The sequence below is a fragment of the Cydia splendana genome, chromosome 15 (genome assembly GCF_910591565.1).
Source record: "Cydia splendana chromosome 15, ilCydSple1.2, whole genome shotgun sequence".
Classification (NCBI taxonomy): domain Eukaryota; kingdom Metazoa; phylum Arthropoda; class Insecta; order Lepidoptera; family Tortricidae; genus Cydia; species Cydia splendana.
In genome coordinates, this window is record NC_085974.1 from 3,899,745 (window position 1) to 3,926,977 (window position 27,233).

General features: G+C 41.7%; 3 protein-coding genes across 3 annotated transcripts; 2 read left to right on the top strand and 1 right to left on the bottom strand.

The window, feature by feature from the left end:
* Positions 1–404: 404 nt before the first annotated feature.
* LOC134797462 (GMP synthase [glutamine-hydrolyzing]) lies at positions 405–18,061 on the top strand. The gene is made up of 16 exons (XM_063769696.1): positions 405–592; positions 3,176–3,298; positions 3,655–3,841; positions 5,901–6,018; positions 6,667–6,823; positions 8,194–8,340; positions 9,376–9,472; positions 9,856–9,944; positions 10,054–10,208; positions 10,684–10,864; positions 11,737–11,871; positions 12,290–12,461; positions 12,973–13,090; positions 14,104–14,218; positions 14,779–14,970; positions 15,917–18,061. Exons 1-16 carry the CDS (start codon positions 563–565, stop codon positions 16,016–16,018), a joined length of 2,118 nt encoding a protein of 705 aa, XP_063625766.1. The 5' UTR covers positions 405–562; the 3' UTR covers positions 16,019–18,061.
* Positions 17,818–20,510, bottom strand: LOC134797461 (protein MCM10 homolog). The gene has a single exon (XM_063769695.1). It carries the CDS (start codon positions 20,360–20,362, stop codon positions 18,269–18,271), a length of 2,094 nt encoding a protein of 697 aa, XP_063625765.1. The 5' UTR covers positions 20,363–20,510; the 3' UTR covers positions 17,818–18,268.
* A 159-nt stretch (positions 20,511–20,669) lies between these two features.
* Positions 20,670–26,081, top strand: LOC134797473 (protein phosphatase 1 regulatory subunit 7-like). Its single transcript, XM_063769707.1, has 6 exons — positions 20,670–20,807; positions 20,879–21,095; positions 21,792–21,920; positions 22,798–22,960; positions 24,310–24,618; positions 25,662–26,081. Exons 1-6 carry the CDS (start codon positions 20,801–20,803, stop codon positions 25,833–25,835), a joined length of 999 nt encoding a protein of 332 aa, XP_063625777.1. The 5' UTR covers positions 20,670–20,800; the 3' UTR covers positions 25,836–26,081.
* The last annotated feature ends 1,152 nt before the right edge of the window (positions 26,082–27,233 follow it).

A 27,233-nucleotide genomic window follows, 5' to 3' on the forward strand; every position in this document is an offset into this window, starting at 1 on the left:
GTTAAGAGAATGATCTTACATGCAGATTTATGACAAATAAATCTTATAACACAGTTTTTATGCTGTTAGTGCATAAAATAATGTACTACATTATTATATTCACATTTTTTAATGAAATGTTATATGAGATATCAATCAGAATGCTATAAGAAACACAAATATTGTGATAAATATTGATGCTATTATTGCAATAAAACTCAATTAATTGTAACAAAATAATTTAACATGTATTAAGTAGGCTTATACATTTTTATATCACCTAAAACAAACAAATCTTACAAATACAGAATGCTCGTACAGTATCATTCATGTTGTCACTCCTATCCAGTATATATGTTTGTGTTTATTTTCTTCACGTGGGTGCTTTCTATAAATAACACTCACTCAGTTGGCTCAGTGGAGAGAACTGTCCAATGATATTCAGATAATTTCACTATAGTTTTATCAATCTCTCCTATTGTCTCTTTGTGTTTGACAAGTTTTTGTAATAACTTTGTGTTTTGACAGTTGAAGATGTCTACTGTTTGTGCAGATTTGTGTGTATTTTCTGTGTTGTGTTGTGATGTTGGGATTTAGACAGTTCTTATTAAAGGTATTTATTAGACTTAATTGCTCAAAGAAAAAACTTATCAAAGGAGAAGAAGACTTAGTGAATTAAAGCATTCGCTTCCAGCTAGCATTATACTTGTGTTCCCTAAGTGCAATCAGCCACACAAAGAACTGTACTTCTAACCTTTTTTTTTTTAACCAATTGTGTCCCACTGCTCTCTCCCTCTCATTCTTCCATGCATCTCTATGGTAATATTAGAACCTTTAGATTCTTTAGAATAAAGTACAGAAATGTATACATAATGAAGTTCACTGAGGGCCTACCATGAAAACCGAAATTCGCAAAATGCGGGGATCTTTCTCTTTTACTCCAATGAACGCGAAATTAGAGTGACAGAGAAAGATGCCCGCAATTTGCGAACTTCTATTTTCGCGGTTATAGCCCTGTATAGTTGTGTTTATCCCATTCTTTATAGTGATGCTTTCATTGTGAATATTGCGATGTCTATTTTTGTTTTTATTGCCTCACACTGAACTGAACAGAAATAGTAAAAGTTGTAGACATTCAGGCCAAGTTCAAGTTCATTGTCCTATTTTGTTATCTGTGTATTTGGGGGAGTAGTTATAGTATTTATGTATATATACTTAATGAGAATGACATTGCTGTAATACTTTTCTGGATTTAGTTTAATCTGGCAATGTTAATTATTTTCTTATTAGATTTGAATTAAATTTAAACATATCATATGGTAGGATTTTATACTTTATACTGACTGACTGATTTTACTAACTATTTAATTAACAAAATTGGTATTTAAGGGAATCTATACCTTTTCTTGACACTATCAAATTAACGATAAATTAACACTGAGGCACATGAGGATACACTCTTGAAGATTGAAACACATTTGCCAAAATATACGTAAAAAAGGCATTAATTATCGTATAGTAGGGCTTTTGTTACCTTCACAATAATTATGAACTTTTTTGATAAATTCAAAGGCAGTTTTGATCAAAACAGACTTACCAAAATGTTGCAAACCTATAAAAGTCAGTAATTTTGCAAACCTATAAAAGTCAGTTGAGGATTCATATTTGGAATACATGTGGAATACTATATGTTCACCTAGATCTAGAGGACTAGGTAGACAAAAGAAGAATTTAACTCCTCAAAAAAAATATGGTAGAGGGTGTTGAGTTTACAAATAAGAAACCCAGCCCTTTGTTTTATTTTTAATGTGTATAACTCAGATATTTATGATATTTAACTTTCGAATTAGTAACAAAACATGTTTCACTTTATATTCGTTGTCTGAGGTACCATTACATTCTCCTAACTCCTAACTGAATATATTAGATCTAATTTTATATATAAAAAATGATGCGTTTTATTGATTATTATCCTGCAGACTTGAAGCCTCGCAAATTGGCAAGCGCGTGGCGGCTACGGTATTATACATATTTAATGCCTTCATGTTTAATGCAATAGGTAATATGGAATTAATCCGAACACAGTTTTTGCACCGTAACAATCTTTTAGTGAGATACTTTAGCAAACCCACTTTGTCAAAAGCCACGAAATTCAAAATGTGTATGGGACATTGATCCTTCATGCCTATACAGTTTTCAATATTTGCCGCCTTTTTCTACTCGCAAAGAAGCATTCCATGAAATTGTCTGCCATTGTTCTGAAGATTTGTAGGTATGGAGTTTCTGTGACAAACATTCAAAAATATGCACATAAAAATAACCATCGTCTTTAAACGCCAATTAAAAAGTTGTAAATGATACATGAAATAAAATGCGTTTGTACAGGGCAGCCTGTGGAACACTCCAAAGCTAACTTGTAAACGACTTTTTACCCCTTAAGTCCTCTTAGAACCAATTCCATGAATTTGATAAGCACAATTTTTTATACGAAATATTTGACCTTTCAACCAAGAACGCAAACCAGGCCTTATTGGGACTAGTACTAGTAATAGACTGTGGCCGAAATCGGTTAGGAAAGAGAGAGAGATGGAATGAACACATTTTACGTGATAAAGATAGTTTATTATTCAAGTAGGCATATTACAATGCGCTTATGAACGTCAAATAAAGCTACACCGGCTCCGACCCTACACCTCTGCCTCGAGAAAATTTAAATCCCCCCTCAATTGGAGGAGGGTATCCCAATATAAGATAGGCAGATATTAGCTCAACTATGGTAAGGGCCTACACTGTTAAAAATTATGTAATTTTACATGCAAAAAAATTACATAATCCTGTAAAATTCCCGAAAAATCTGGGAAATTTACGGAAAAATATGACATTTTACGTAATTCTCGTAAAAATTTACGAGAATTACGTAAAATGTCATATTTTTCCGTAAATTTCCCAGATTTTTCGGGAATTTTACAGGATTATGTAATTTTTTTGCATGTAAAATTACATAATTTAATTTAAAATTACATAATTTTTAACAGTGTAAGGGCTACCTCAGTAGGGGGAGGTGCTTAAAGGCCTGCGCAAACCTGTGAGGCGCGAGCAATCACGTTCTCTACTATTCGCAAGGTGCGGGTGGAGGTGTGCCGCGTGACATTACGCAGTGTGACAAAGCCTTTATACTCATGCATTTTTTGTGTAGTGCTGCTGGCGGTTTGGCGAGATGCACACAGCCACAGCAGAGGGCCAGTACCGGGGCACCAACGGAGCAACACACCCGAGGGATAAAGTCGCCATCCTAGACGCTGGCTCGCAGTATGGAAAGGTAAGTCTACTTATCAGTTTTAGTAAAAGACATGTCAATAAAATCCACCTCTTGAGTTTGGATTGGAACCAGCTTCAAGTCTCGCGGCTGACGTCATCAATAAATAAGGGGCGATCATTTATGACCAAGTTACACAGCATCTTTGCACATCTCTGGTGGAAACGCAGCCTAAAAGAAATACTAGTAGTAGTAGTAAACACTTTATTGCACAAAACAAGTACCTACATAACACAGGAAGTATAAATGTGTACAAAGGCGAACTTATCCCCTCAAGGGATCTTAGGGATACTTATAGTTGAGTTGGTATTTCTGAGTAGTGTACCATTGTAGAATGCTCCTTTTTCTTATTTGTCCAGGTGATAGATCGCCGTGTACGCGAACTATGCGTGGAATCCGACATCTTGCCGTTAGACACCCCGGCGTACCATCTCAAGGAGGCAGGGTACCGCGCTATCATCATCTCAGGAGGCCCCAACTCTGTCTACGCTGAAGATGCGCCGAGATATGACGCTGATATATTCAAGATCGGACTCCCCGTGTTAGGTAAGCAATATGACATAGGTTACTAGAGCTATGGTTGATATACAACTTGTCGCTTGACGTACCACCTCAAGGAGGCGGGGAACGCCGCTATTGTCATCTCAGGGGACCCAACTCTGTCTACGCGGAAGATGCGCTGAGATATGATGCTGATATATTCAAGATCGTACTCCCTGTGTTAGGTAAGCAATATGACATAGGATACACTAGCTATGGGTGATATACAACTTGTCGCTTCACGTACCACCTCAAGGAGGCGGGGAACCGCGCTATTATCATCTCAGGGAACCTAACTCTGTCTACGCTGAAGATGGGCTGAGATATGACGCTGATATATTCAAGATCGGACTCCCCGTCGTAGGTAAGCAAAATGACATAGGTTACTAGAGCTATGGTTGATATACAACTTGTCGCTTGACGTACCACCTCAAGGAGGCGGGGAACGCCGCTATTGTCATCTCAGGGGACCCAACTCTGTCTACGCGGAAGATGCGCTGAGATATGATGCTGATATATTCAAGATCGTACTCCCCGTGTTAGGTAAGCAATATGACATAGGATACACTAGCTATGGGTGATATACAACTTGTCGCTTCACGTACCACCTCAAGGAGGCAGGGTACCGCGCTATCATCATCTCAGGAGGCCCCAACTCTGTCTACGCTGAAGATGCGCCGAGATATGACGCTGATATATTCAAGATCGGACTTCCCGTGTTAGGTAAGCAATATGACATAGGTTACTAGAGCTATGGTTGATATACAACTTGTCGCTTGACGTACCACCTCAAGGAAGCGGGGAACCGCGCTATTGTCATCTCAGGGGACCCAACTCTGTCTACGCGGAAGATGCGCTGAGATATGATGCTGATATATTCAAGATCGTACTCCCCGTGTTAGGTAAGCAATATGACATAGGTTACTAGAGCTATGGGTGATATACAACTTGTCGCTTGACTTGACGTACCATCCCAAGGAGGCGGGGAACCGCGCTATTGTCATCCCAGGGAACCCAACTCTGTCTACGCTGAAGATGCGCCGAGACATGATGGTGATATATATATATTCAAGACTAGACTACCTGTGCTGGGTAAGCAATTTGAAATAGATTTGTAGAGCTATGAGACTAATACCCCGTATTTTCGTTGGACACCCGACGTACCACCTCAAGGAGGCAGAGTTCCGCGCCATTAGGTATCATCTTAGTAGACCCCAACTTTATTTACGCTGAAGATGCACCTCGATATGACGCTGTTATGTTCAAGATTGGATTACCTGTGTTAGGTAAGCTCAGTTCATTTAACGCAATACCATTCGGACGTTCGTGAGTAGTTGTGGTTAGATTGTATATGATATGTTGTGCTCCAGATTATTATAACCTTGTTTATATACGAGGTGTAATGTTTTAGGTGATACAAAATATACATCTGCGACTGAACTCACTATTGTGAGCAACTTAGAGCAACCCTGAAGTCGCAAGAATAAGATCAGGTGATCCATACTAAAGTTCAAGTTGACAATTGTATGGAGACTAGATTTTGTGATTTCATACTTACTTATACTATTAAAGAAAAAGTTAATCATAGCAATGAGTACAATCGCGTATACTCGTATAGGGGCATTATCACCTAAAAGTGTACCATTTACTTTTTTTCGAAAATCCATCAACTTTTGGGTTATTTCTACTCAGAATCACGAGCCTATCGATTTAAAAAGAAAAAAATGTGTCCAAAAAAAATGACAGTTTTGTAACGCATTCTCACATATATTTTGTATGGACCGCCGTTACAAAACTGACGCCCAAAATTTTGTATGAAAAACTGAGGCCACTTTTTTTCTTTGTCTCATTCAATAGGACTCGTGATTCTGAGTCTAAATATCCCAAAAGTTGCTGGTTTTTCGAAAAAAAGTAAATGGTACCTTTTTTTATGAAAACCACCATATATTTTGCATCACCTAAGAAATTACACCTATTATTTGCAACTTGTTTTAGTTATATGTTAGAGAGATTCGGATTAGGTCTCCTAAACTCTTTATGTCAATAAGGTTGTTTATTTTCTCAGGTATCTGCTATGGCATGCAAATGCTGAACAAGGAGTTCGGGGGCTCCGTGCTGCGCAAGGACGCCCGAGAGGACGGACAGTACGAGGTCGAAGTGGAAACCACGTGCCCCCTGTTCAAGTGAGTGTGTCCTCCTTGCGTCGTATTCCTCATTACTGAGGGTCGTGAAGTTCCCGTTTGATTAGCTTCTTACTGATTCGCCATTTGTGTCGGTCTTTGGCGTCATGTTGCGACGTGCAGTTTGGTGTCCAGTGTGGAGCGGACCTGCCGGCCTTGGCAAGGTTACAATCGCTATCGCTTCGACAACGAAAGCATTATGTCTCTCTATCACTCTTCCATATTAGTGTGACAGTGACAGTTGCGTTTCGATCGCTACGGAGCGTAACGATTGGCATCTTGGCTACGCGGCCTGTACGGCTACCACCAGTTTTGACATTGACATATTAGCTCACGTCTACGTAAATTACTTTCTATACATCTCGCTTGCACTAATATGTGAGTACGAGCAAGATGCATAGAAAGTAAGTTATTTAGACGTGAGTGAATATGTCAATGTCAAAACTGGTGGTAGTGGTACTGGTCTGTCCATTTTCTTGGGCTGCGGCCCAGTGAGTGTTTACCCGACAAGAAAGTGTTTTAGATAAACAAAGTTTCTTAAAACCAAAAATATTAATTCATCTTTTTAAATAGGATCTTTAAAAAATCTTTAAAAACAGTTAGCTAAAAAATATGCGCCTCGAATCGAACATAAATTTACTTTTTCCACAGCCGCCTCGAGAAACTCCAGCCAGTACTGTTGACCCATGGAGACAGCGTGCAGAGAGTCGGAGACCGTTTCCGCGTCGGCGCCCAGTCGTCCAACCATCTCATCGCGGCCATATATAATGAGCAAATGCGCTTATATGGAGTCCAGTTTCACCCTGAGGTAATTAATTATTAATTCAACCTAGCCAGTGGAACTCGTATCTGGAGCAGCTGCATTCCTAGAGGAAGAAGTATTAAAGTAGGTAGGCTATTAAAATCGCTTACCATAAGGCAATCTGTAAGTTTGTTTGCAACCAACATGGTATGGTTAGAATTTTTTTAAGATGTCCGACTGGTAGAAAGAGCTCTCAATTAATATTGGACACCTAAAAACAATTCAAAATATATAAACTGTGGTACTGAGTCATGGAGACAGCGTGCAGAGAGTCGGAGACCGTTTCCGCGTCGGCGCCCAGTCGTCCAACCATCTCATCGCGGCCATATATAATGAGCAAATGCGCTTGTACGGAGTCCAGTTTCACCCTGAGGTAATTAATTCAAACTACCCTCACAGTGGAAGTCACTCGTATCTGGACCAGCTGCATTCCTAGAGGAAGAAGTCTTAATGTAGGTAGGCTATTAAAATCGCTTACCATTAGCCGATCTGTAAGTTTGTTTGCAACCGACATGGCATAGTGAGATTATTTTTTGTGATGTCCGACTGGTAGAAATAGCTCTTAATTAATATTAGACACCTAAAAACAATTCAAAATATGTAAACTGTAATACTGAGTCATGGCGACAGCGTGCAGAGAGGCGGAGACCATCGCAGCAATATATAGTTACTAAATGCGCTTTTATGGAGTCCAGTTTCACTCTGAGGTAATTCTTAACTCAAACACAGGAAGTGTAACACTCATACGGCAGATGTCGCTAGGGCGCCTCTAACCTAACACATTCACTGCCCCCGACGCACATATGCGTCCACCGTCATACAAGTTTGTTCCTAGGCCACGCCTCCTGGCAGTGAATGCGTTAAGGCGCATATGGTGGAAATATTCGCTTTCCTCGGGTGCAATGGGCTAGTGATCCACAATCATGAGTTCGATTTTTTCCACTTTTTTATTGTTATCTATATCAGTCTATCTATAGAGTTAAAATATCATTGCCTTTAAAACACAAGGACAATAAATAGAAACCCTTGGTAATGTAGGTCATGTCCGTCTCACATCCGTCTATTAAGCCACCAAAAACGGTGTACCCACAAAACGTCTGTGTAGACGAAAGAGAGACAATTGATGATCTGAATATTGCTAGAGAGCAGAATTTATTAACCTTTTAACCGCCGTAGACTGATATAAGACATACAAAAACGGGGTCGCTGCTGTCTGATAAATAAGACAAAAATTCGTGTAACTTCGTACCACCGGCGGCACGAGCACGATCGATGAAAAATTCTATGGATTCTAACCCCCCTATTCATAAAACTTTACGGGCCTGATTTAGTTAAATTATGTTTTATCCCTTTCTTAATAATTATTTTTTTCTCAGGTGGACCTAACCCCGAAAGGCAAACAGATGCTGTCTAACTTCCTGTTCGACATAGCGGGCATGTCGCGCTCGTTCACGCTCCGCTCGCGCCGCGAGGCCTGCGTCCAGTACATACGCGACGCCGTCGGAGACAACAACAAAGTTCTTGTAAGAATAACACCTTTATTAGACAAAGACATAGATATGTGTAACTCGGGTATAGCTGCTCCGGCCTATCGAAAGGCAAACAGATGCTGTCGAATTTTCTGCTCGACATAGCGGGCATGTCGCGCTCGTTCACGCTCCGCTCGCGCCGCGAGGCCTGCGTCCAGTACATACGCGACGCCGTCGGAGACAACAACAAAGTTCTTGTAAGTCTAACACCTTTCACATTACACAAGATATGTGTAACCCTGGTATAGCTGCTCCGGCCTATCGAAAGGCAAACAGATGCTGTCGAACTTCCTGTTCGACATAGCGGGCATGTCGCGCTCGTTCACGCTCCGCTCGCGCCGCGAGGCCTGCATCCAGTACATACGCGACGCCGTCGGAGACAACAACAAAGTTCTTGTAAGTAATAACTCCTAACCCCCCCTCTACAACCATATAACCTCCACCCCTGACCCTTGCCCAATCTCCCGATCCCTCGACCCTCAGACTGACCCCACAATCGCCGCTTGGCGCCCATTCCCCGATTTCTCAACCCCCCTACCGCCTCCACCTCCGACCTCAACCCCATACCTTCTCTACCTACCCCGGAATAACGACAATCGTCATGTAATCCAGATGTACAGTTATCTCTGCAGCTTACTGTACATCACATTTTATGCGTAATATAGTGAGGTATCCGTTCTTCTTCTTCTTGGTCGTGACCTCATGTCTCAGGGACGTGACTTCTATGGGGTATTCTTCCTATTACTGCGCTCCAGGCCTCTTGATCTTCGGCCATCTGCATCGTTGCCTGGAGCGTAGTCTGGGTAATATGGTACATCATTTTGTTCCCTCTGGCAGATGAATCAGGCCAAGAATATACATCATTTAATATCCTTATTACATACATACATTGAGAAATTGCACATAGGTCGCTTAGCTAAATGAAGTACCAAATGAAGAAAAAATTATAGTTTTACAGAATGGCCATGGCTCGACAACGTATAATGTAAAAAACAGCACCATAATATGACATTGTATTGTCTCTCTCAGGTTTTGGTGAGCGGGGGAGTTGACTCAACAGTGTGCGCTGCTCTGCTTCGGACCGCGCTGCGCGAGGACCAAGTCATCGCGCTACACATCGATAATGGTATGTAACTGACCATGACCATTGGTGTACCCTATGTCGTTGCATTAACGGCGAATTGTCAGTTAACAATATGGCCATTGGCACTATGTTGTCCCCGTCTCAGCGTAGGACAAAAATATTGCTCTTTGGTTACCTAGTCACAGAATAAGTAGCCTTTCATGATTGGCCACGCACCATCCAACCTCAACCTCACTTCGAATACAAAACTCGGTTCGATTAGCAACATGTGAAATGTTCAACTTTTTCTTATACCACGTTGCTATGGTTCCGCCACTATTTTCCCCTGAACAATGAACAGAAAGGGTTTTTAAACTGTTTCACCAGGCGTGCCATACAATTTCTTCGCCATCAGACGACACACTAATCATGATGTTTTTTTGTAGGATTCATGCGTAAGAACGAGAGCTCTAAAGTGGAGAGGTGTCTCCGTGAGCTGGGAGTTAGGCTTCATGTCATCAACGCGTCTCATCAGGTTTGTTGCTTTACTTTCTATAAACAAAGTTTTTCTTAAGTCTAACATTTGAAACCATCTTGGTTGACTCCAGATTCCAGACCTTCTCGACATATATTTTTATTTTCAGTTCCGGCAAGGCAGCACAGTGGTCCGCGAGGCCGGAGGCCGCACGCGGAGCACTCCACTGCTCTGCCACACACAGGCTCCAGAAGACAAGCGTCGCATCATCGGCGACGTGTTCATTCGTATCGCTGAGCAGGCCGTGCGCGACCTTAACCTGCAGTAAGTACCCGCGAGGCCGAAGGCCGCACCCCACTCCTGTTTATTCGTATCACTTAGCAGGCCCTGCCCGACTTCAACCTGCAGTTAGTAGCCCGCGAGGCCGAAGGCAGACTGCAAACCAGCAGTGAGTGATCACTGATTAGTGTTTGTTCCAGAATAGTCTGAATGATATTACGTCTTGATGCTGGACGCTGCTTATGGAAGCTACACGCGGTGTCTCTTGTTATTTTAGAGTATTGCAGCGTGAACGTAGGGTAAAAATGACTCAAATGACAATAACAAAAAAACAGTTGTGACGACTGAGACGGACATGGGATATCTGCTGAAAGCGTTGAGATAGAGAGAATCTGTTAATATGGTCTGGCAAAAGAGGCTTCAATTTTGAAAATGAAGTAGGCGCGAAGGAGCGGATTCCCATAGACTATGCCATAGTGTGGAATTTCGCGTCTGTTTCAATTCCTATTTTTTTTCCCAGGGAGGACCAAGTTCTCCTCGGTCAAGGCACGCTCCGCCCCGACCTGATCGAATCAGCATCAGCCTTGGCTTCAGGCAACGCGGCCACAATCAAGACGCACCACAACGACACGGATCTAGTGCGTGCGCTGCGGGCGCGTGGCAGAGTGGTTGAGCCGCTCAAGGACTTCCACAAGGATGAGGTGAGAGGCAGGGTTATATCTGTCTTACTCTAACTATAACTCGGTCACTCTTTGCCGACCTGATCGGGTCAGCATCAGCCCTTGCGTCCGGCAACGCGGCCACAATCAAGACGCACCACAACGACACGGACCTAGTGCGTGCACTGCGGGCGCGTGGCAGAGTGGTTGAGCCGCTCAAGGACTTCCACAAGGATGAGGTGAGAGGCAGGCGGTTATATCTGTCTTACTATAACTATAACTCGGTCACTCTTTGCCGACCAGATCGAGTCAGCATTAGCCCTTGCGTCCGGCAACGCGGCCACAAGCAAGACGCACCACAACGACACGGACTTAGTGCGTGCGCGGCGGGCGCGTGGCAGAGTGCTTGTGCCGCTCAAGGACTTCCATAAGGATGAGGTGAGAGGCAGGGTTATATCTGTCTTACTCTAACTATAACTCGGTCACACTTTGCCGACGAGTCAGCATCAGCCCTTGCGTCAGGCAACGCAGCCACAATCAAGACGCAGCACAACGACACGGACTTGGTGAGAGCGTTGGGCACCCGCGGACGTGTCGTGTAGCCGCTCAAGGATTTCCACAAGGATGAGGTGAGTTAATGCTATCTGTCTCACTCTAACTATGCGCTGGTCGCATATAAAGTATAGAGCGGGACGCGTTCTTAACTCATGTCACACTCGTCACTGAGAGACAAAGCAAAGACGCACCGCAACGACACGGACTTGGTCAGAGAACAGTGAACTGTCGTGGAGCCGTTCAAAGACTAACAAGGACGAGGTAATATGAAAATCTATTCAGTGTTGACAGGGTCGCCATGTAACGAGCAATGCTAGGAAAGAGTGCTTAGTTAGCAACTCCTATTTTCTTGTTGACAGGTCCGAGCCCTAGGCCTCGAGCTCGGCCTCCCGTCCGGCTTGGTGGCGCGGCACCCGTTCCCGGGCCCCGGGCTGGCCGTGCGCGTGCTGTGCCAGGACGAGCCGCGCGCCGAGCGGGACTTCTCCGAGACTCAAGTAAGTTCGCTAGGTGGCGCTGTTTGGAAACTGCCAACGTTGTGTCTACCCGCTTCGCTAGGTGGCGCTGACGATACCGATACGTGCGCCGAGCCAATGTTGTGGCAACGAGAACCATAGGCTCCTGCTTTTTTAGACTTCTTTACACTGCAGCGCAGCAACCACAGATACCACTCTAATTATGCTTTTTTTTTTGCCTGTTAAATTTTTAACACTTTTCTACACTTTACGCTTGCGCTATTTCGCATAGTATCTAGTGGTTTAAAACTAAAAATGGAAACTTGACATAATGCTTCGCGCCAATGATTAGGGGGCTTCTGTGCTGTCGTCTACAGTTCATGCACGCTCCCTATGAGCATTGACCAATTTGAGATTTTAAGATTTTTGCACATTGTAACTTGAATCAACCCTGTTCCAGGTCATAGTAAAAATAATGGTAGAGTACGCGAGCATGATCGTCAAGTCGCACGCTCTACTAGGCCGCGTAGTGAACGCGACCACGGCCCCAGAGCAAGCAGAGCTCAAACGCATCTCGTCCAAGTCGCCCATCGCTGCTGCATTACTGCCGCTGCGCTCCGTGGGCGTGCAGGGTAAGTCAACACAGACAGAGACGGACAGAGAGAGACAGGGACGCACTACCAGGCCAGTGAACCACGGCAACAGAACAAGCCGAGCTCAAACGCATCTCCTCCAAGTCGCCCATCGCTGCTGCATTACTGCCGCTGCGCTCCGTGGGGGTGCAGGGTAAGTTAACACAGACAGAGACGGACAGAGAGAGACAGGGACGCACTACCAGGCTAGTGAACCACGGCCCCAGAGCAAGCCGAGCTCAAACGCATCTCCTCCAAGTCGGCCATCGCCGCCGCGTTGCTGCCGCTGCGCTCCGTGGGCGTGCAGGGTAAGTTAACACAGACAGACGGACAGAGAGACAGACGCACTACTAGGCCAGTGAACCACGTCCGCAGAGCAAGCCGAGCTCAAACGCATCTCCTCCAAGTCGCCCATCGCCGCCGCGTTGCTGCCGCTGCGCTCCAAAAAACAAAACTAATCTTGTGTATGCAATTATGCAGTACCTGTATTTTATAAGGATGTATGTTACAGGTGACGCACGAACGTACAGCTACGCGGTAGCACTGTCGACGGAGCGCTACCCGCCCGACTGGAAAGATATGCACTACCTCGCCAAGATCATACCTCGCGTCTGCCACAACGTTAACAGGTATGAAGCGTAATTTCAATACTACTACCTTTGAGCGGATTGAACCAAGTTTACCAAGTACAGTCGCCAGCAGACAAATCGGAGCGTCCGAGGTGCTCAAAAATATCGGAACACGCACTTTAACGCCTTGATAATAGATGTGTTCAGATATTTGTAAGCACCTCGGCTCCTATGCCGATATATGATCGCGTTGGCGAATGTACAATCAACAAACTTTAAATGTAAAGGCCCCTATACATATTGGGCCAACGCAGGCCAGTCCAAGGGACGCAGCCATGCGGTAGAATGAGATAGCAATGTCACTTGCTCCCTCTAACGCATAAATGCGTCCCCCAGACTGGTCCACGCTGGCCCAATATGTACAGGGGCCTTTAAATGTGCCAGAGGTCATGAAACCGTGGAGTACTGTCAAACTTTCACCATACAAGCTGATTTTAACGAAATACGATGATGTTAACAAACGGTTTGGTGCAATCGACCGTAAATATTATATTTACTATAAAAACGAGGTATTTACCTTGCTTGATTGGTGAATAAAATAGAATAGAAACGTTTATTTGCAAGCATACGTATAGTTCGTTTTTTTAGCATTAGAAAGAAGGTAAGCGATCTTGACATGTCTTTTAATTGAAAAACGCTTTTTGAAAATCAGTAACTGTTACTTATGCAAGCAGAAGAATATAAATGATCGTATTAGATTCATAATTGTTACATATTTGCCGTGACTTATTTTTAAAACGTGTTTTTCAATTAAAAGACACATCAAGATTGTTTACCTTATTTCTAATGCTAAAAAAAACGAACTATAGGTACAGTCAGCTGTAAAAATATGGGTGTACAAATCAACTATGGGGCATATTTTTGAGTAAGTTGTCTACACCCATATTTTTACAGTAGACTGTACAGGGTGAGGCAAGGTGAAGAAAAAACATAACATCCCTAAATAAGTATTTATCTGCATTATCATATGTAATTTGAAAAATACTTAATTTTATCTCTTGTTTTGTGTTCAGGGTGTGCTACGCATTCGGAGGGCTGATCAAAGAGCAAGTAACAGACATCACGCCGACTTTCCTCACACAGCAGGTCATCTCAACTATCCGCCAAGCGGACGACATTGCCACACAGGTAATATTCTTACTCTTACAAGTTATTTTGTTATTTAGTTAAATAATTTGACTAACTGTATTTTACTCTTTTTCGGAGAGCCCATAGCAGTAGAGTATAATTGCCAAGTGTTTGAAGCAGTTATTAAAGTTGTCACAATTGCTTGTTCACTTGTTGGTCTGCTCCACGATTCGCATTGTCAGTCTGCGTCATTTTAGAAAATACATATTGATATTATGTTTCTGCAGGAAGGAGAAATATTCTTGAAATATTTGACTGTTGACTACAAATTTCGTGTATTTTATTTTAGGATTGGCAAACTTTTGAGAAGGAGGTCATCAGTAGTAGAAATTACCTGTTTTAGGAAGCTTAAGTCTTGTTGATTTCAGGGGTCTAAAAATCTCAAGTGTTTCATTTTTGGGTCACTATAAGAGCCACAAGTGTTCTTCAAAGAGCCGCATGCGGCTCGCGAGCCGCGGTTTGCCGACCCTTGGTCTAACGCATTTTTTTTGTGCGGAAATATCACTAGGCACCTTTTCTGCCTCGGTCAATTTAACAATAACAGTAATTATTAACTCCAGGTCCTGTTGTCAAGCGGCGCAGCATCCCGCATCGCGCAGATGCCCGTGGTCCTCATCCCCATACACTTCGACCGCGACGCCGCCACCCGGGCTCCTTCCTGCCAGCGCTCCATAGTGCTCCGGCCCTTCGTCACTTCGGACTTCATGACTGGTGTAGCAGCCCTGCCTGGTTCAGACGCCATGCCGCAGGATGTGAGTACCAATCTGTACCTTATCGAACAGACAATAAGGTCCATAGTGCTCCGACTCTTCGTCACCTCTGACTTCATGGCTGGTGTAGCAGCCCTCCCTGGTTCAGACGCCATGCCGCAGGATGTGAGTACCAAACTATACCTTACCGCACAGACATTATGGTCCATAGTTCTCCGGCCTTTCGTCACGTCAAAGGTTTTTTTACGAGCCAATAAAGCGGGGTGTAATATGCCTAAATTGACAAGTATAAGTAAATTTTACAGTAATTCTCATTAAATTTAAATAAAAGATCTGCTAGGCGTAACTGTTTCAAAATATGCCAAGATAATTGACTATCACTATTTATACTGTGCCACTGTGTTTTTTTTAGTCAGTTTGCATGCAGTGCACTTGCCACAAACAATATTTTGAAATCCAAAAGTACTACAACAAAATGATAAAGGACTAACGATATTCAATGTAATTATTATAGGAAAATAAAACCTAAATATTTAAACAAACTTGTTGCAATGAGATAAAGCCTAACGACTGGTCAGGTAAGTGTATTGCTGATAGTACCTACTTATACCTTACACAGTAGAGTAGATTAAGGAAGATTGTTGTTTGCTACCGTTCGCCAACAAACTGTCATGCAGTTTGGCGAAAAAATATGTTTAATGGATTACTGTGTATTTTTTATTGAGTAAATAAATTTAAAAAAACATCTAAAAAACATCTAAATTCACATAACACTGTGACACTAAGCTTCCAGCTGATCGAGTACCTCTCGATTTGGACAGATGGCGCTGAAAACATAGATTGACCCGCACCGATCCCTAACACCGCTTTGCATGCCCAGTTGTTAGATGTCGCTACGAGCATCCAATGAAGCGAGACATAAAAACTGAAGTTACGATTTTTAACCGTAACAACTATAGTTACTTAATCATATTTATTTTGTTGACAGGTGATAGACAGAATGCGCAAAGAGCTAATGAGCGTGCCGGGCATCTCGCGCGTGCTGTACGATCTCACACCGAAGCCGCCCGCCACCACCGAGTGGGAATGATCGCCCAACCTTTTATATGTTTCTACTCGTCTTGTACTATTGCACCCGGGGCAGTGGTCCACTTTGCAGCTCTGATGGCCTCTGGCCGATCACCGATAATCCCATGTGATTTGCTACATCGCGGCATTTGGTCGATCGATTGAATTCGGCAGTTATCTAAAATCGCATGTCATTTGTTGCAACGTCTGTAGAGTCTCCAGGCCGCTAGCTGCAATTTTATAAGTTGCAACACTAAGTGGCTACTTTACAGGTTACTATTTTACTAGTCTAAACCTGCAGCATAAAACCCAACAAGAATATTATACCTTTGACCGCCAAAGCAAAGACGTCAACTGACGCGCGTGGATACAGCCCAATATCAACCTTCGTGCATGCCGACAAGGTTCATAATGACAGGGCATAAAGGTTTCAGAAATTACGCAAATCTGAACCCTATTACTTTGGTATTTCAAAGTTCAAAATCTATGTGGGTTGCCTCTGTCTTAAACGCGTCATACGATAAGTCAAACGCGTCAGTGATACCAGTTTAGACTTTTAAAATTGTATCTTGTAAGATCTTAAATGCCATATTCAAATGTTGCCAGTAAAATTGAAGTATAGGTTTGGTTTGAACCTCAAATTTTAATTCCTTTAACACAAGGAATAGTTGTGTGCGTCTGAATATACTGATGAAGCTCAGTTATAGTCGGAATGGCGGCGTAAAGGTACAATCATATATGAAATAGTCATGATTTTAAGTCATAGCACAGAATAAATAATAGTAGTAAGGTACAGAAGGTTCACTATCTAACAAAACGCGTCTATTACGACAGATATGACCACAAGGTGGCGCAAGCGGGAGCAGGCGTCCTTACCATAGCGGTGCGCGGCAACTACTACTGCTAGACACCAAAACTGGTGTGGCCGCATGTACTTGTAGCGACGCAACGAAATCACGGAGTGAGCCACGCCTGGTCATAGCACTTACAAACTAGCCTCATATATTACAATTATTTCACTTATGCATTAGTACTTATATAATCGTTCGTAATATAAAATACGTAGTTACATTGTCCTTATGCCGCCATATGACTACAATTTATTTACACAATTCCACGTTGGATCTCCATGCGTGATTCGTCTGTAGTATCTATACTTTACAATTATACTATGTATGTATATATTTATAACGTAATCACAGTCAATTGTGTTCATATTATAAAAAAGCTACGCTCGATGTACTGTATTGAATTATTTTTATAATAATGCAAATAAGTGCCTAATTCGAATAGAAGCAGATGGTATGACTGTTTTCGAGACAGTAGCTTTCCAAGTGCAATTTTTCCTTGCGATCATGTAATAATTTATGTATAACTTTATTCACTATATACTCTGTTATCTTGTCTCACTTGTTAAATATCATTTGATTTTTCTGTTTCATATTTCATTCGGACCAGTCAATCTTTTTTGTTTCTATTGCCAGATATGATAATGTCTTTATGAAACTTAACTATTTTAAGTATGCAGTTGTTACGCGGTTATCAACTTATTACTGTGGATGTGCGCGCCGCTCCGGTGTGAGAGCGAACCAACGCTTTGTAATATGCGATGTCACGCTCGAACACTTGAGCCGCGTCCGGATCTGTATCCAATGTGAAGACCGCCTTATACAATGTGTGATTGTAGTTATTTATTTTGGCGGCTGATGAACTTTTGTTTTATTTAACCTAGATATTGGTGTCTGTTGGTTTTGTTTCACTGTTATGTGTATTATAATATAGATAGATAGTATATCTGTTCTGGACCACTGCCCGTCATTATAAAGAGTTGTAAATACATTGGTGTAAGAAACACAATGTCGAGGTTCTTGTTAGCTCCACTGATCAGTTTTGTAACTTGTAGTAATTTATTGTAAAGGCTGTGTAAAAATTATTAAAAAGCCCTTTAATGTTCCGCTCGACAAGATTATACTGGGGTCGTGTATGAAATCGAAAACAAATTGTTTTATGGAATGGTTCAGTGTTATTGACTGGAGGTTTCATAATAAAATTATATTATGCTTTATTTTCACAATGAGTTTTATTCTAAAATACAATAAATACAACACTAAAATGTCAATAGCCGGGTCAACACAGAGCGAGCATACGCCTGAGGCAGCGCGCGAGGCACGTCTACACTGGCCATTTTGTGCGCGAGGAAATTGCCTCGCGCATATGCTCGCCCTGTGTGGACCGGCTAATATGTACAGTAAAATCCTAAAATTCTAAAATGTCAGTTATCAGGGACTAATAAATTAATGTTCTTCCCTGCATTAATCTGTCCTCCTATATAGCCCTCTTCCTCACCCCTTATAGACAACCCTTCCGACAGGGAAGTGACCTTTTTCTCTCTCAACATAGGTGCCTTTTCCCACCGAGAGCTGTTACAATTAGAACAAGATTTCATTGGGATTAATTCAAGAGATACTGTCCTATTATTACAATCAAGACATTTGAAGAATCTCTTGAAAGTGTCCAGGACTTTAAGGGGATGTCTTTCATCTTTGCATAGTTGTGCAGCTGAAAATGCAGTGTACTTGCATTTGATGCACCTGACAGCCTTGCAAGCCAACTTGAATGTGTTCAACATCTTTTCTTCCATTGCTTCCTTCTTTTCCAGCTTATTAAAGTATTTGTCCTGTTCATTGTCATCATGTTCCTGAATCAGATTTTGATGGGCTGATGTTGCTTCTAGTATTTTCTTAAATCTTTCAGACTTTATACCATTCGTTTTCGTTTCCTCATTAGGTTTAGATTTTTTGCAGTCATTCTCATTATCACCATTCAGTTTTTCAAAAGCCCTTTTCTTGCCATTTTCAGTGCCTCTTATGTTATTTGGGTCTAGTTTCTCAATCCCTCCGCTCTGTTGTATAAGTCTCAATGCATTAGCTTTTGCTCTTTCAGCTGCTTTTTGGCCATAAGACATGTTAAGATCTACCGTCCCACTCCCTTTCAGTCCAAATCCTTTGCCCAATTTTGGTGAACTAGCTACTCTTTCTGCTAAGCTAGAAGATATATTGCTTGGAGATGCGGTTAATTTATTAAGTCTCTCTGTATCACTTTTTCTTTGAGTTGATGGACTGTGTAATGGTGTAGTATTGTTTTTCATGGGACCTGCCCCATATGGTGCTTTGTTCATCATAAGTTTGTCTCCCTCTGACTTGTAATAGTCGCTTAAAGACATCAGTCTGTTTTGATCTCTATCCTTAATCACCTTGTGATTGCCAGAAGTTGGGGCAGTGTATGCCCTCCCTCCGTATATCACAGTATCTTTACCTAAAACTTTTTTCTGCAAATTAACAAGCCCTTTACCCATGGTTGAGGACTGCAGCTCTGACCTTTTTGAGTATTTCTGATACTCCTGTTTCACATGATAAATGCAGTGTTCACATTGTGATAAATTAACAAACGCTGTGCATGGTTCCCCATTTTTCTTTTTACTCTTACAAGTGCCTAGGTCTTTAGATTGACCAAGTATCATGACTCGGTCAGAGGTTTCAACACTGAGGCATGCCTGGTCAGCACTGTTTTGTGAACGATCTAGTACATTAGGGTTCAGAACTGCAACAACAGTGCCCTCAGTTGTTTTCCAGAGATCATTATAAGCTTTCCGAAATAGAAACATTGAAACTGTCTTCAAGTCATCCTTAAGGTCACTGAGAGTCCAAATTAGAAATTGATTACCTTTCTGGGACTTTTTCACAGCACTTTTTCTGACGATGACACCAGCTGTAACCCAATCTTTTGATAAGTCTTCATTCTCTACATGTCTTTTCACTCTTAACATATTGATAGCCTCTCTCCCTTGCATGCGATCTAAGAGAGCTGCACTGGATATAAGCGGTTTTGTAATTCTAATTCCGAATACTGGATCGGTGTAAATGTCCGAAACTGCTTTAGTCTTGGTTTCTGGGGCACAGAACACATGCCTAATGTCTTGCTGTACTTCTTTGGGTTTACTTTTGTTTTTGTTAAATTTAACGTCATTATTAACTTGTCGCAACCTAGTTACAAAGTCCAACTGTTTCTCTACGTGTTCTTGTTGTTTGTCGTCTAGTATTTTTTTCACTTGCGAGCCGTAATCATTGTACTTGCGTTCGGTGTAGTTTCGTTTCTCCTCGTCGTCTGACGAGTCCGTGTCTCCGTTATGCACCTCGGAAGACTTCCCGGCTTTACTCACTGATACTTCTGGTTCGGATTGTGTGCTGGAGCTTGGTTGGAAGATATCCACTTCGCGTAATGTTTCCTTTTGGACAGATTCAGCCTCGTCAGCTAAATCGGCACGTAGCAACTCGTCCAACTCAGCTAATTCATCGATGTCAGACATTTTAATACAGTTTATGAACTACTTATTAATTTAATTGATATTAAATGTGATATAACGCATGCAACAACTTTAAAACTACTAGAAAAACATCGAATTCTTCTGAAAAGTAGATCACTTTTTTTTCGCGGTAAAACGGCAAACGTCATTTTGACATATTGCTGACATTGATGTGGGTTTGTTTCGCATCATTAAAAAACTGCTCTCACTAATGTCGATTTCAGTCCGAGAACAGAAGTTTAAATTGTTACTAAAACAGTTTGACCCATTTTTTTTTGACATTTAGAAAGACGACATTTGAAGTTTCGTGTTCATGAGGAAATCACAATTTACGTCTTGTGGATATATCGTGCCGGTTTATAATTAGTTCTCGTATCGGCTATTGATTTTGTCCATAAATAAATCTTCGGATCCAGAAACAAACCTCATACCGTAGGAACAATGGCAGGTAAGGTGTTATTTATAAACGATGTGTTAAGTGTACTTGTTGTTAGAAGTATACATATGCATTGTTCGCAGACAATATTGAACCTAAGCCTAAGAATGAGGCTGTAACTCCTGAGAAAGACGTTGAGAGGTGCGAGGAGACGTCTCCACCGCCTCCGCCGACGCCGCCAGCCGCGGAAGAGGACACCCAAGAAATCATTGTGGTGAATGAACTCACTAAGGAACTCGACTTGAATCATGGCAGGATTGGGAAAATTGAAAATCTTGAGGACTTGCGACGGTTAGAAAGGTAATTTACCCTGTAATTGTAATTTCAACTACAAAACATATGTTTTGTTTGTACTTCAATATTTCATCAGATATAATATTTTCTGATCTTCAATGAGTCATTATGCTTGGTAATGAAAACAGGTTTCTGTTGTTATTATCTGAAGAAGGGAATTATGTGTCACTCAACATAAACTATGTTTATTTCACACAACTGCCATAGAGATACGGGTAATGTTAATCAACTGTTTGTACAGTAGTGTGCAATATAATAGCACTTTATATTAGAGTAAGTTTAGTAAATAATTTCTTAAAATAAGTCAGAGATAGTCATGGTTTGGTGATATCACCTGAGAATTATTATTAGGGTTCTGTAGCCAAAGGGTAAAAACAGGACCCTATTACTAAGACTCCGCTGTCCATCTCTCTGTCACCAGGCTGTAACTCATGAACCGTGATAGCTAGACAGTTGAAATTTTCGCAGATGATGTATTTCTGTTGCCTTTATAACTACAAATACTAAAAACAAAATATAATAAATATTTAAGTGGCGCTCCCAATGCTCCCATACAACAAATGTGATTTTTTGCCATTTTTTACGAAATGGTACGGAACCCTTTGTGCGCGAGTCCGACTCGCACTTGGCCGGTTTTTAAAAACGTTTTTTTCTTAATTTAGTGTTATAGTTATGCGTAAGCTGTTATATTTATTACTACAGGCTGTACCTCCGTTGGAACCTCATAAAGAAGATAGAAGGGCTCGCCAACTTGACCACCCTGGTGGAGTTGGAGCTGTATGACAACCAGATCACAGTCATGGAGAACATGGATACACTTGTCAACCTAGAGTAAGTACTTTGACATTGCCAGATTTGGGCAGTTTTATGCCCTTAGCATTTACAGGCCATGATGCCCTTTTCTTTCCGGGGTCATCCATCAAATTTGATCGGTTTCTGAACGTTTAGTGTCCCCTGACATATGTAGTGCCCTAAGCAACTGCTGGTTTTTAGATTGGTTAATCCAGCCATTCTCAAAGTGTGCTCTGCGGAGCCGTAAAGCCTCTGTGGGGGCTCTGTGAGAATACTTGAAATACTTAATAAGAAAAAAACGTAACCCAGTTGTATAGAAGAGCTGTTTCTATACACTCTTTTTTTTCAATTGGGGCTCCGTCTCAGATTTCGCTTTCCAAAAGGGTTCTGTCACCAAAAAAGTTTGAGAACCACTGGATTCATCCATCACTGTGTACTTTTGTAAACTAAGAACATAAAAGTACATGAAATTTGTGTTGTTGAAGAGTTCCATTCTGCTCTTCTTCAGCAGTTCTGCTTCAGTCGACGGTACTCTTTGAATACGAATACAACACCTAAATATTTGTGCCGATAAAATTTTAGGAGTTTATTAAATTCTTCATGGATCCCATTATTATTATTAGCAAATTTGGGACTAATCTACAAACATATTCCTTTAAAAATCTCCCTTATGGTTCAATAAATGATGGACTATACACAATACTTCCATACGAAAAACATAAAATAGATATAAAATGTGGGTATGTATGTATGTATCAGTGGCGGCATGTCCATAAAAGCCGATTCCCACCGGCTTGCCTGTTTTTGGAGGTTTGAGCAGAGTTGTAAAGAAAATATGTAAACCAAATTAGCCCCGCCCCGGCTTGCCTATGGATATGTTTGACGCGCCGCCACTGGTATGTATGTATAATTCCAGATTACTAGACCTATCCTTCAACCGCATCAAAGAGATCCAAGGCCTGGACAACCTCACAAAGCTGACCAAGCTCTACCTCAGTTCCAACAAGATCACGGAAATCAAGAATGTGAACCACCTCACACGGCTGGAGATGTTGGAACTCGGAGACAATCGGATCAGGGTAAGATTTACATCATAAATTGTAGTCATACAACACTACAGACGTAGTGCATAACATTCGTATTTGTCATACTACTTCAGTCAACCTCAGTACTTTTTGTACCGAGACTGACTGGAATAGCAAGAGTAGCAAGACACGTTCGTACGTTTCCGTGAAATCATCATCAGTCGCCTATGGAAGAGACTGGTCAGCAACATTAGGACATGATGTCACGATCCTCAGCAACGACTGATGATGATGTTCCGTGAAAATACGATGGAAAATAAATAAAATAAATACGCCGTTACAATGGATGGGAGTGAGGTCACCCACAATGCTACTATTAATATGTAACGCCGCATATGTATAGCACTTCTACTTGCCGCGTCGCTGCAGTCCGCGGCCATAGGGCGTCCGCTAGCGTGGGCGGGTGCGGAGCGGGCGCACGCACGCGGGTGCCATTGGAGGTAAAATCCGTCGCTCGCGTCCCCGCCAGTTAGCGTCATACTATTTTTGGTTAACCCGCTCCGTGCAACCGCGCCAGGTAGCGGACGCCTTCTTGTAGTTGACGTGGTCCTGATCTATACCTAACATACAAAGTTTACAATGGCCATTGGCCACTTTATCTAATCAATGGCCCTGCCTTTGCAGATGTAAAAAACATTTGATGAATCATCAATTGTGACAAAAGGTTTTCACTAAAATCAAGGTCACGTTTTAAAAGATCTATAACCTTTGATGCGTGGGTGTTTGTCACAAACACATAAGAACTTAGGTACCTACATGCCTTTTATAAAACGCGAATCAGGTGTATTTTAGACATCATATGGGGCATTATCTATGAAAAGGGACCTTTTTGTCGATGGCGCTTACGCCGCACAGCGTCGCGCGGCGTTGTATTTATATTGGAGCATCGTTAATAATGGCGTAAGCGCCATCGACAATAAGGTCCCTTTTCATAGATAACCTCAGTAAGGTACCAGATTGAAAAGCTTGATTATATCACTATTGTATAAAATACTATTATGTAAAATGTATATGAATGGCAGTAGTATCTAAATCTTATTACTTATTTATTATTCTATGTTAGCTTAATATATGTGAGGTTATCTATGAAAAGGGACCTTATTGTCGATGGCGCTTAAAAATAAATATTGGTTATAATCCTAATGTTTATACTGAGATTGGGCCATTTTTTAGAATCGTATTTACGTATATGTTTCTTTGAAACCATTATTTCCATGATTCTTTGTTACTGTCATCAGGCCAATTTGCGAACTTTTGATTTTCGCGATTATAGCTCAGTACTCTCTTTTTCGTAACAGTTTTTTACTGACAATTACTTGTAGAAAATAGTATATTATTTACAGGAAATAAAAAACCTCGACGGCCTAGTCAACCTCCGACAACTCTACCTCGGCAAGAACAAAATCACCAAAATCCAGGGCTTAGAATCCTTCGCCGAGCTCTCGATCCTCGTCCTCCAAAGCAACCGCATCACCAAAATGGAGAATCTGGAACCGCTGGTGAACCTCGACCAGCTGTATTTGTCGGAGAACGGTATTGAGAAGATTGAGGGGTTGGAGAATTTGAGTAATCTACAGACGTTGGACTTGGCGCAGAACAGATTAACGTCGATTGATAATTTGACGCATATGATTGAGCTGGAAGAGTTGTGGGTAAGTGATGGTTAATACGTTTGTTCATTTCTTAAGTTCAACGAACTGATCAACTTTAACACATTCAGTGCCGAAAACCCGACTATCGGGTATTTCATGATTTCATTCCCAGGCCGGACGACCCGATAGTCGGAATCGTGGTATTACTGCTTTATATGACGAAATTGTTGTGGCCATGAATGGCAATGAATGTGTTAAATATGGCGATGGCGGCAAGTTACCTTAAACTTTTCGTGCAAGTAAATTTTAATGAACTGTTTTGATGTTGACAGACGGTTTGGTGCAGCCTGTCCCTCATGAAATGTACAGGTGCAAAATAGTCACATTTTTTTAAAAATCACTTGCTACTTCTTTTCTATTAGTTTCATTTATGAGTAGTTGATGCAATGGACAATCGAAAATAATAAGTATAAAACTATACATCAGCTCTTAGAGTAGCCGTCTAGGAGGCCTATTTTAGTTAGCCGTGAAGACATTAATCGATATTTGCACTCCAAACTTGAACTAAATTCCGTTTCTCGCCGTCACGTCGGTTGTCTTAGTAAAATTGTTATAAGGTGATAAAATTGGCGAGGTCTAGGTCAATTTGTCTGTGTCATAGAGAATCAATTTCTACAATTTGTTTATGGCGTGTTAATTGGTTCCATTCTTCCATTGAATTAAATTGTCACAGAACGTAGGGATGCTAAATATCAGTGAAAAGTGAAAAACCAACTTTTGATCCTGGACAGAATGGAGTCAATTGTCACCACCTACTTTTTGTCGCAAACTGTACATTTTTCCCTAGTTAATCAATCGTTATTAATAAAAAAGTTAAGGTAGATTTCTCGGACCACTTACGCGTGGAAAAGGCTAATTTTGTCTGGCGCTTTTAATAAATCCACCCCGTGTAACCCTTTAAATCGAATTAGAACGAACATAACTTTTGGACCTCTTTTTGCGTATTTTTCGTAAACAGAATTCAGAAGTCTTGGAGGCATGAACTCATTACCTCGACTATTTGTTGCGGTGTAAAGGGATAAAGAAACCATTTTTTTTTTCAGCTAAACGACAACCAAGTCAGCGATTGGGCAGACGTGGAACGCCTCCGGCCCAACGACAAACTGATCACGATATACTTGGAGCGCAACCCCGTGGCCACGGACCCTGCCTACCGACGCAAGCTGAAACTGATCATCCCCAGCCTGCACCAGATCGACGCGACCCTGTGTAGATAAGCATTAACTATCCAAGTAACCCCAATCATTATATACTTGGAGCGCAACCCCGTGGCGTCTGACTCTGCCTACCGACGCGACGCAAGTTGAAGCTATCATCCCCGGCCTGTGTGTGTGACTCCACCGTATGTAGATAAGTGTACTAGCCAATGTAACCCCAATATACTTGGACCGCAACCCCGTGGCTTCAGACCCTGCCTTCCGACGTAACTGAAGCTAATCATACCCAGCCTGCAGCAGATCGACGACACTCTGTGTAGTATAAATATATTAGCCAAGTGAATACAACATACTTGGAGCGCAACCCCATGGGCCCCATGGCTTCTAACCCAAAAGGGATAGTATTATACCCAGCCTGCATCATCGATATCGACGCCAACCTATGTAGATAAGCGACAAGCGTGTACCGGCCCAGTAACCCCAATCACGATATACAGGGTGTCCAGCGGCAAATTTCCGATTTCAAATCCATATAATTTTCGAACGCGTAGTGCCATGGAGACGCAGGGGTTTCTTTAGTTTCTTGAGTGTTACGGATTGAGTAGTGACAATGGATCGTTGGCCAGCTGAGCAGCGTGCACATGCTATTAAGGCGTAAAAAAACCGGAATAGTGCAAGCCGGACTCACCCACCGAGGGTTCGGTACAAACTTAACTTTTTTATTTTTTACATATTTATAGTTTTCAGATTTTTCCCTGTACTCGTAGTGTAAGACGATATTACTTGCCAAATTTCATAGTTCTAGGTCAACGGGAAGTACCCTATAAATTTTAATTCCCTTGAGAGTGTCGAAATTCACGTTTTTTTGCGGTATAAATGGGTGTATCTTTTTCCACGTTAACGTATAAGCTTGATTTTTCCACAGCTTCAAGGGACTGTAGACCTGAGGATATGGTTTTAATTTAAATTCGATACCTCTACGCTTTCTCGAGATTAGGATCTTGACAGACAGGCAGGCAGACGGACTGACAACAAGGTGATCCAATAAGGGTTCTGTTTTTTCCTTTTGTGGCACGGAACCCTAAAAACTGCTTTTCAGTACTGCAAGATCCCAACTTTGCTATTTGAATTTGAAAACAAGAAATTATAATCAGAATCGGGCTAAGGGCTAAAGGCGTAAGTTGTCATATTAATAGTAGATTGTTAACCAAGGGCTGAAAGTCACCCGAGTTAAACACTCTACTTTTCATATCGAATACGAGGAAAGTAAAAAAAAACACAGACGGAAAATGTAACAATATGTTTATTCAAAGTATACAATTACTTGAAATTAATGGAAAAATTAGAGCAATTTGCGAATGTAAATGTAACATTTTTGCCTGGAATATTCACATTAGATATAGTTTGTGAAATTTGACTTTCATTTTGAGGTATATCAGTAAACGTCGGAGAAGGCAT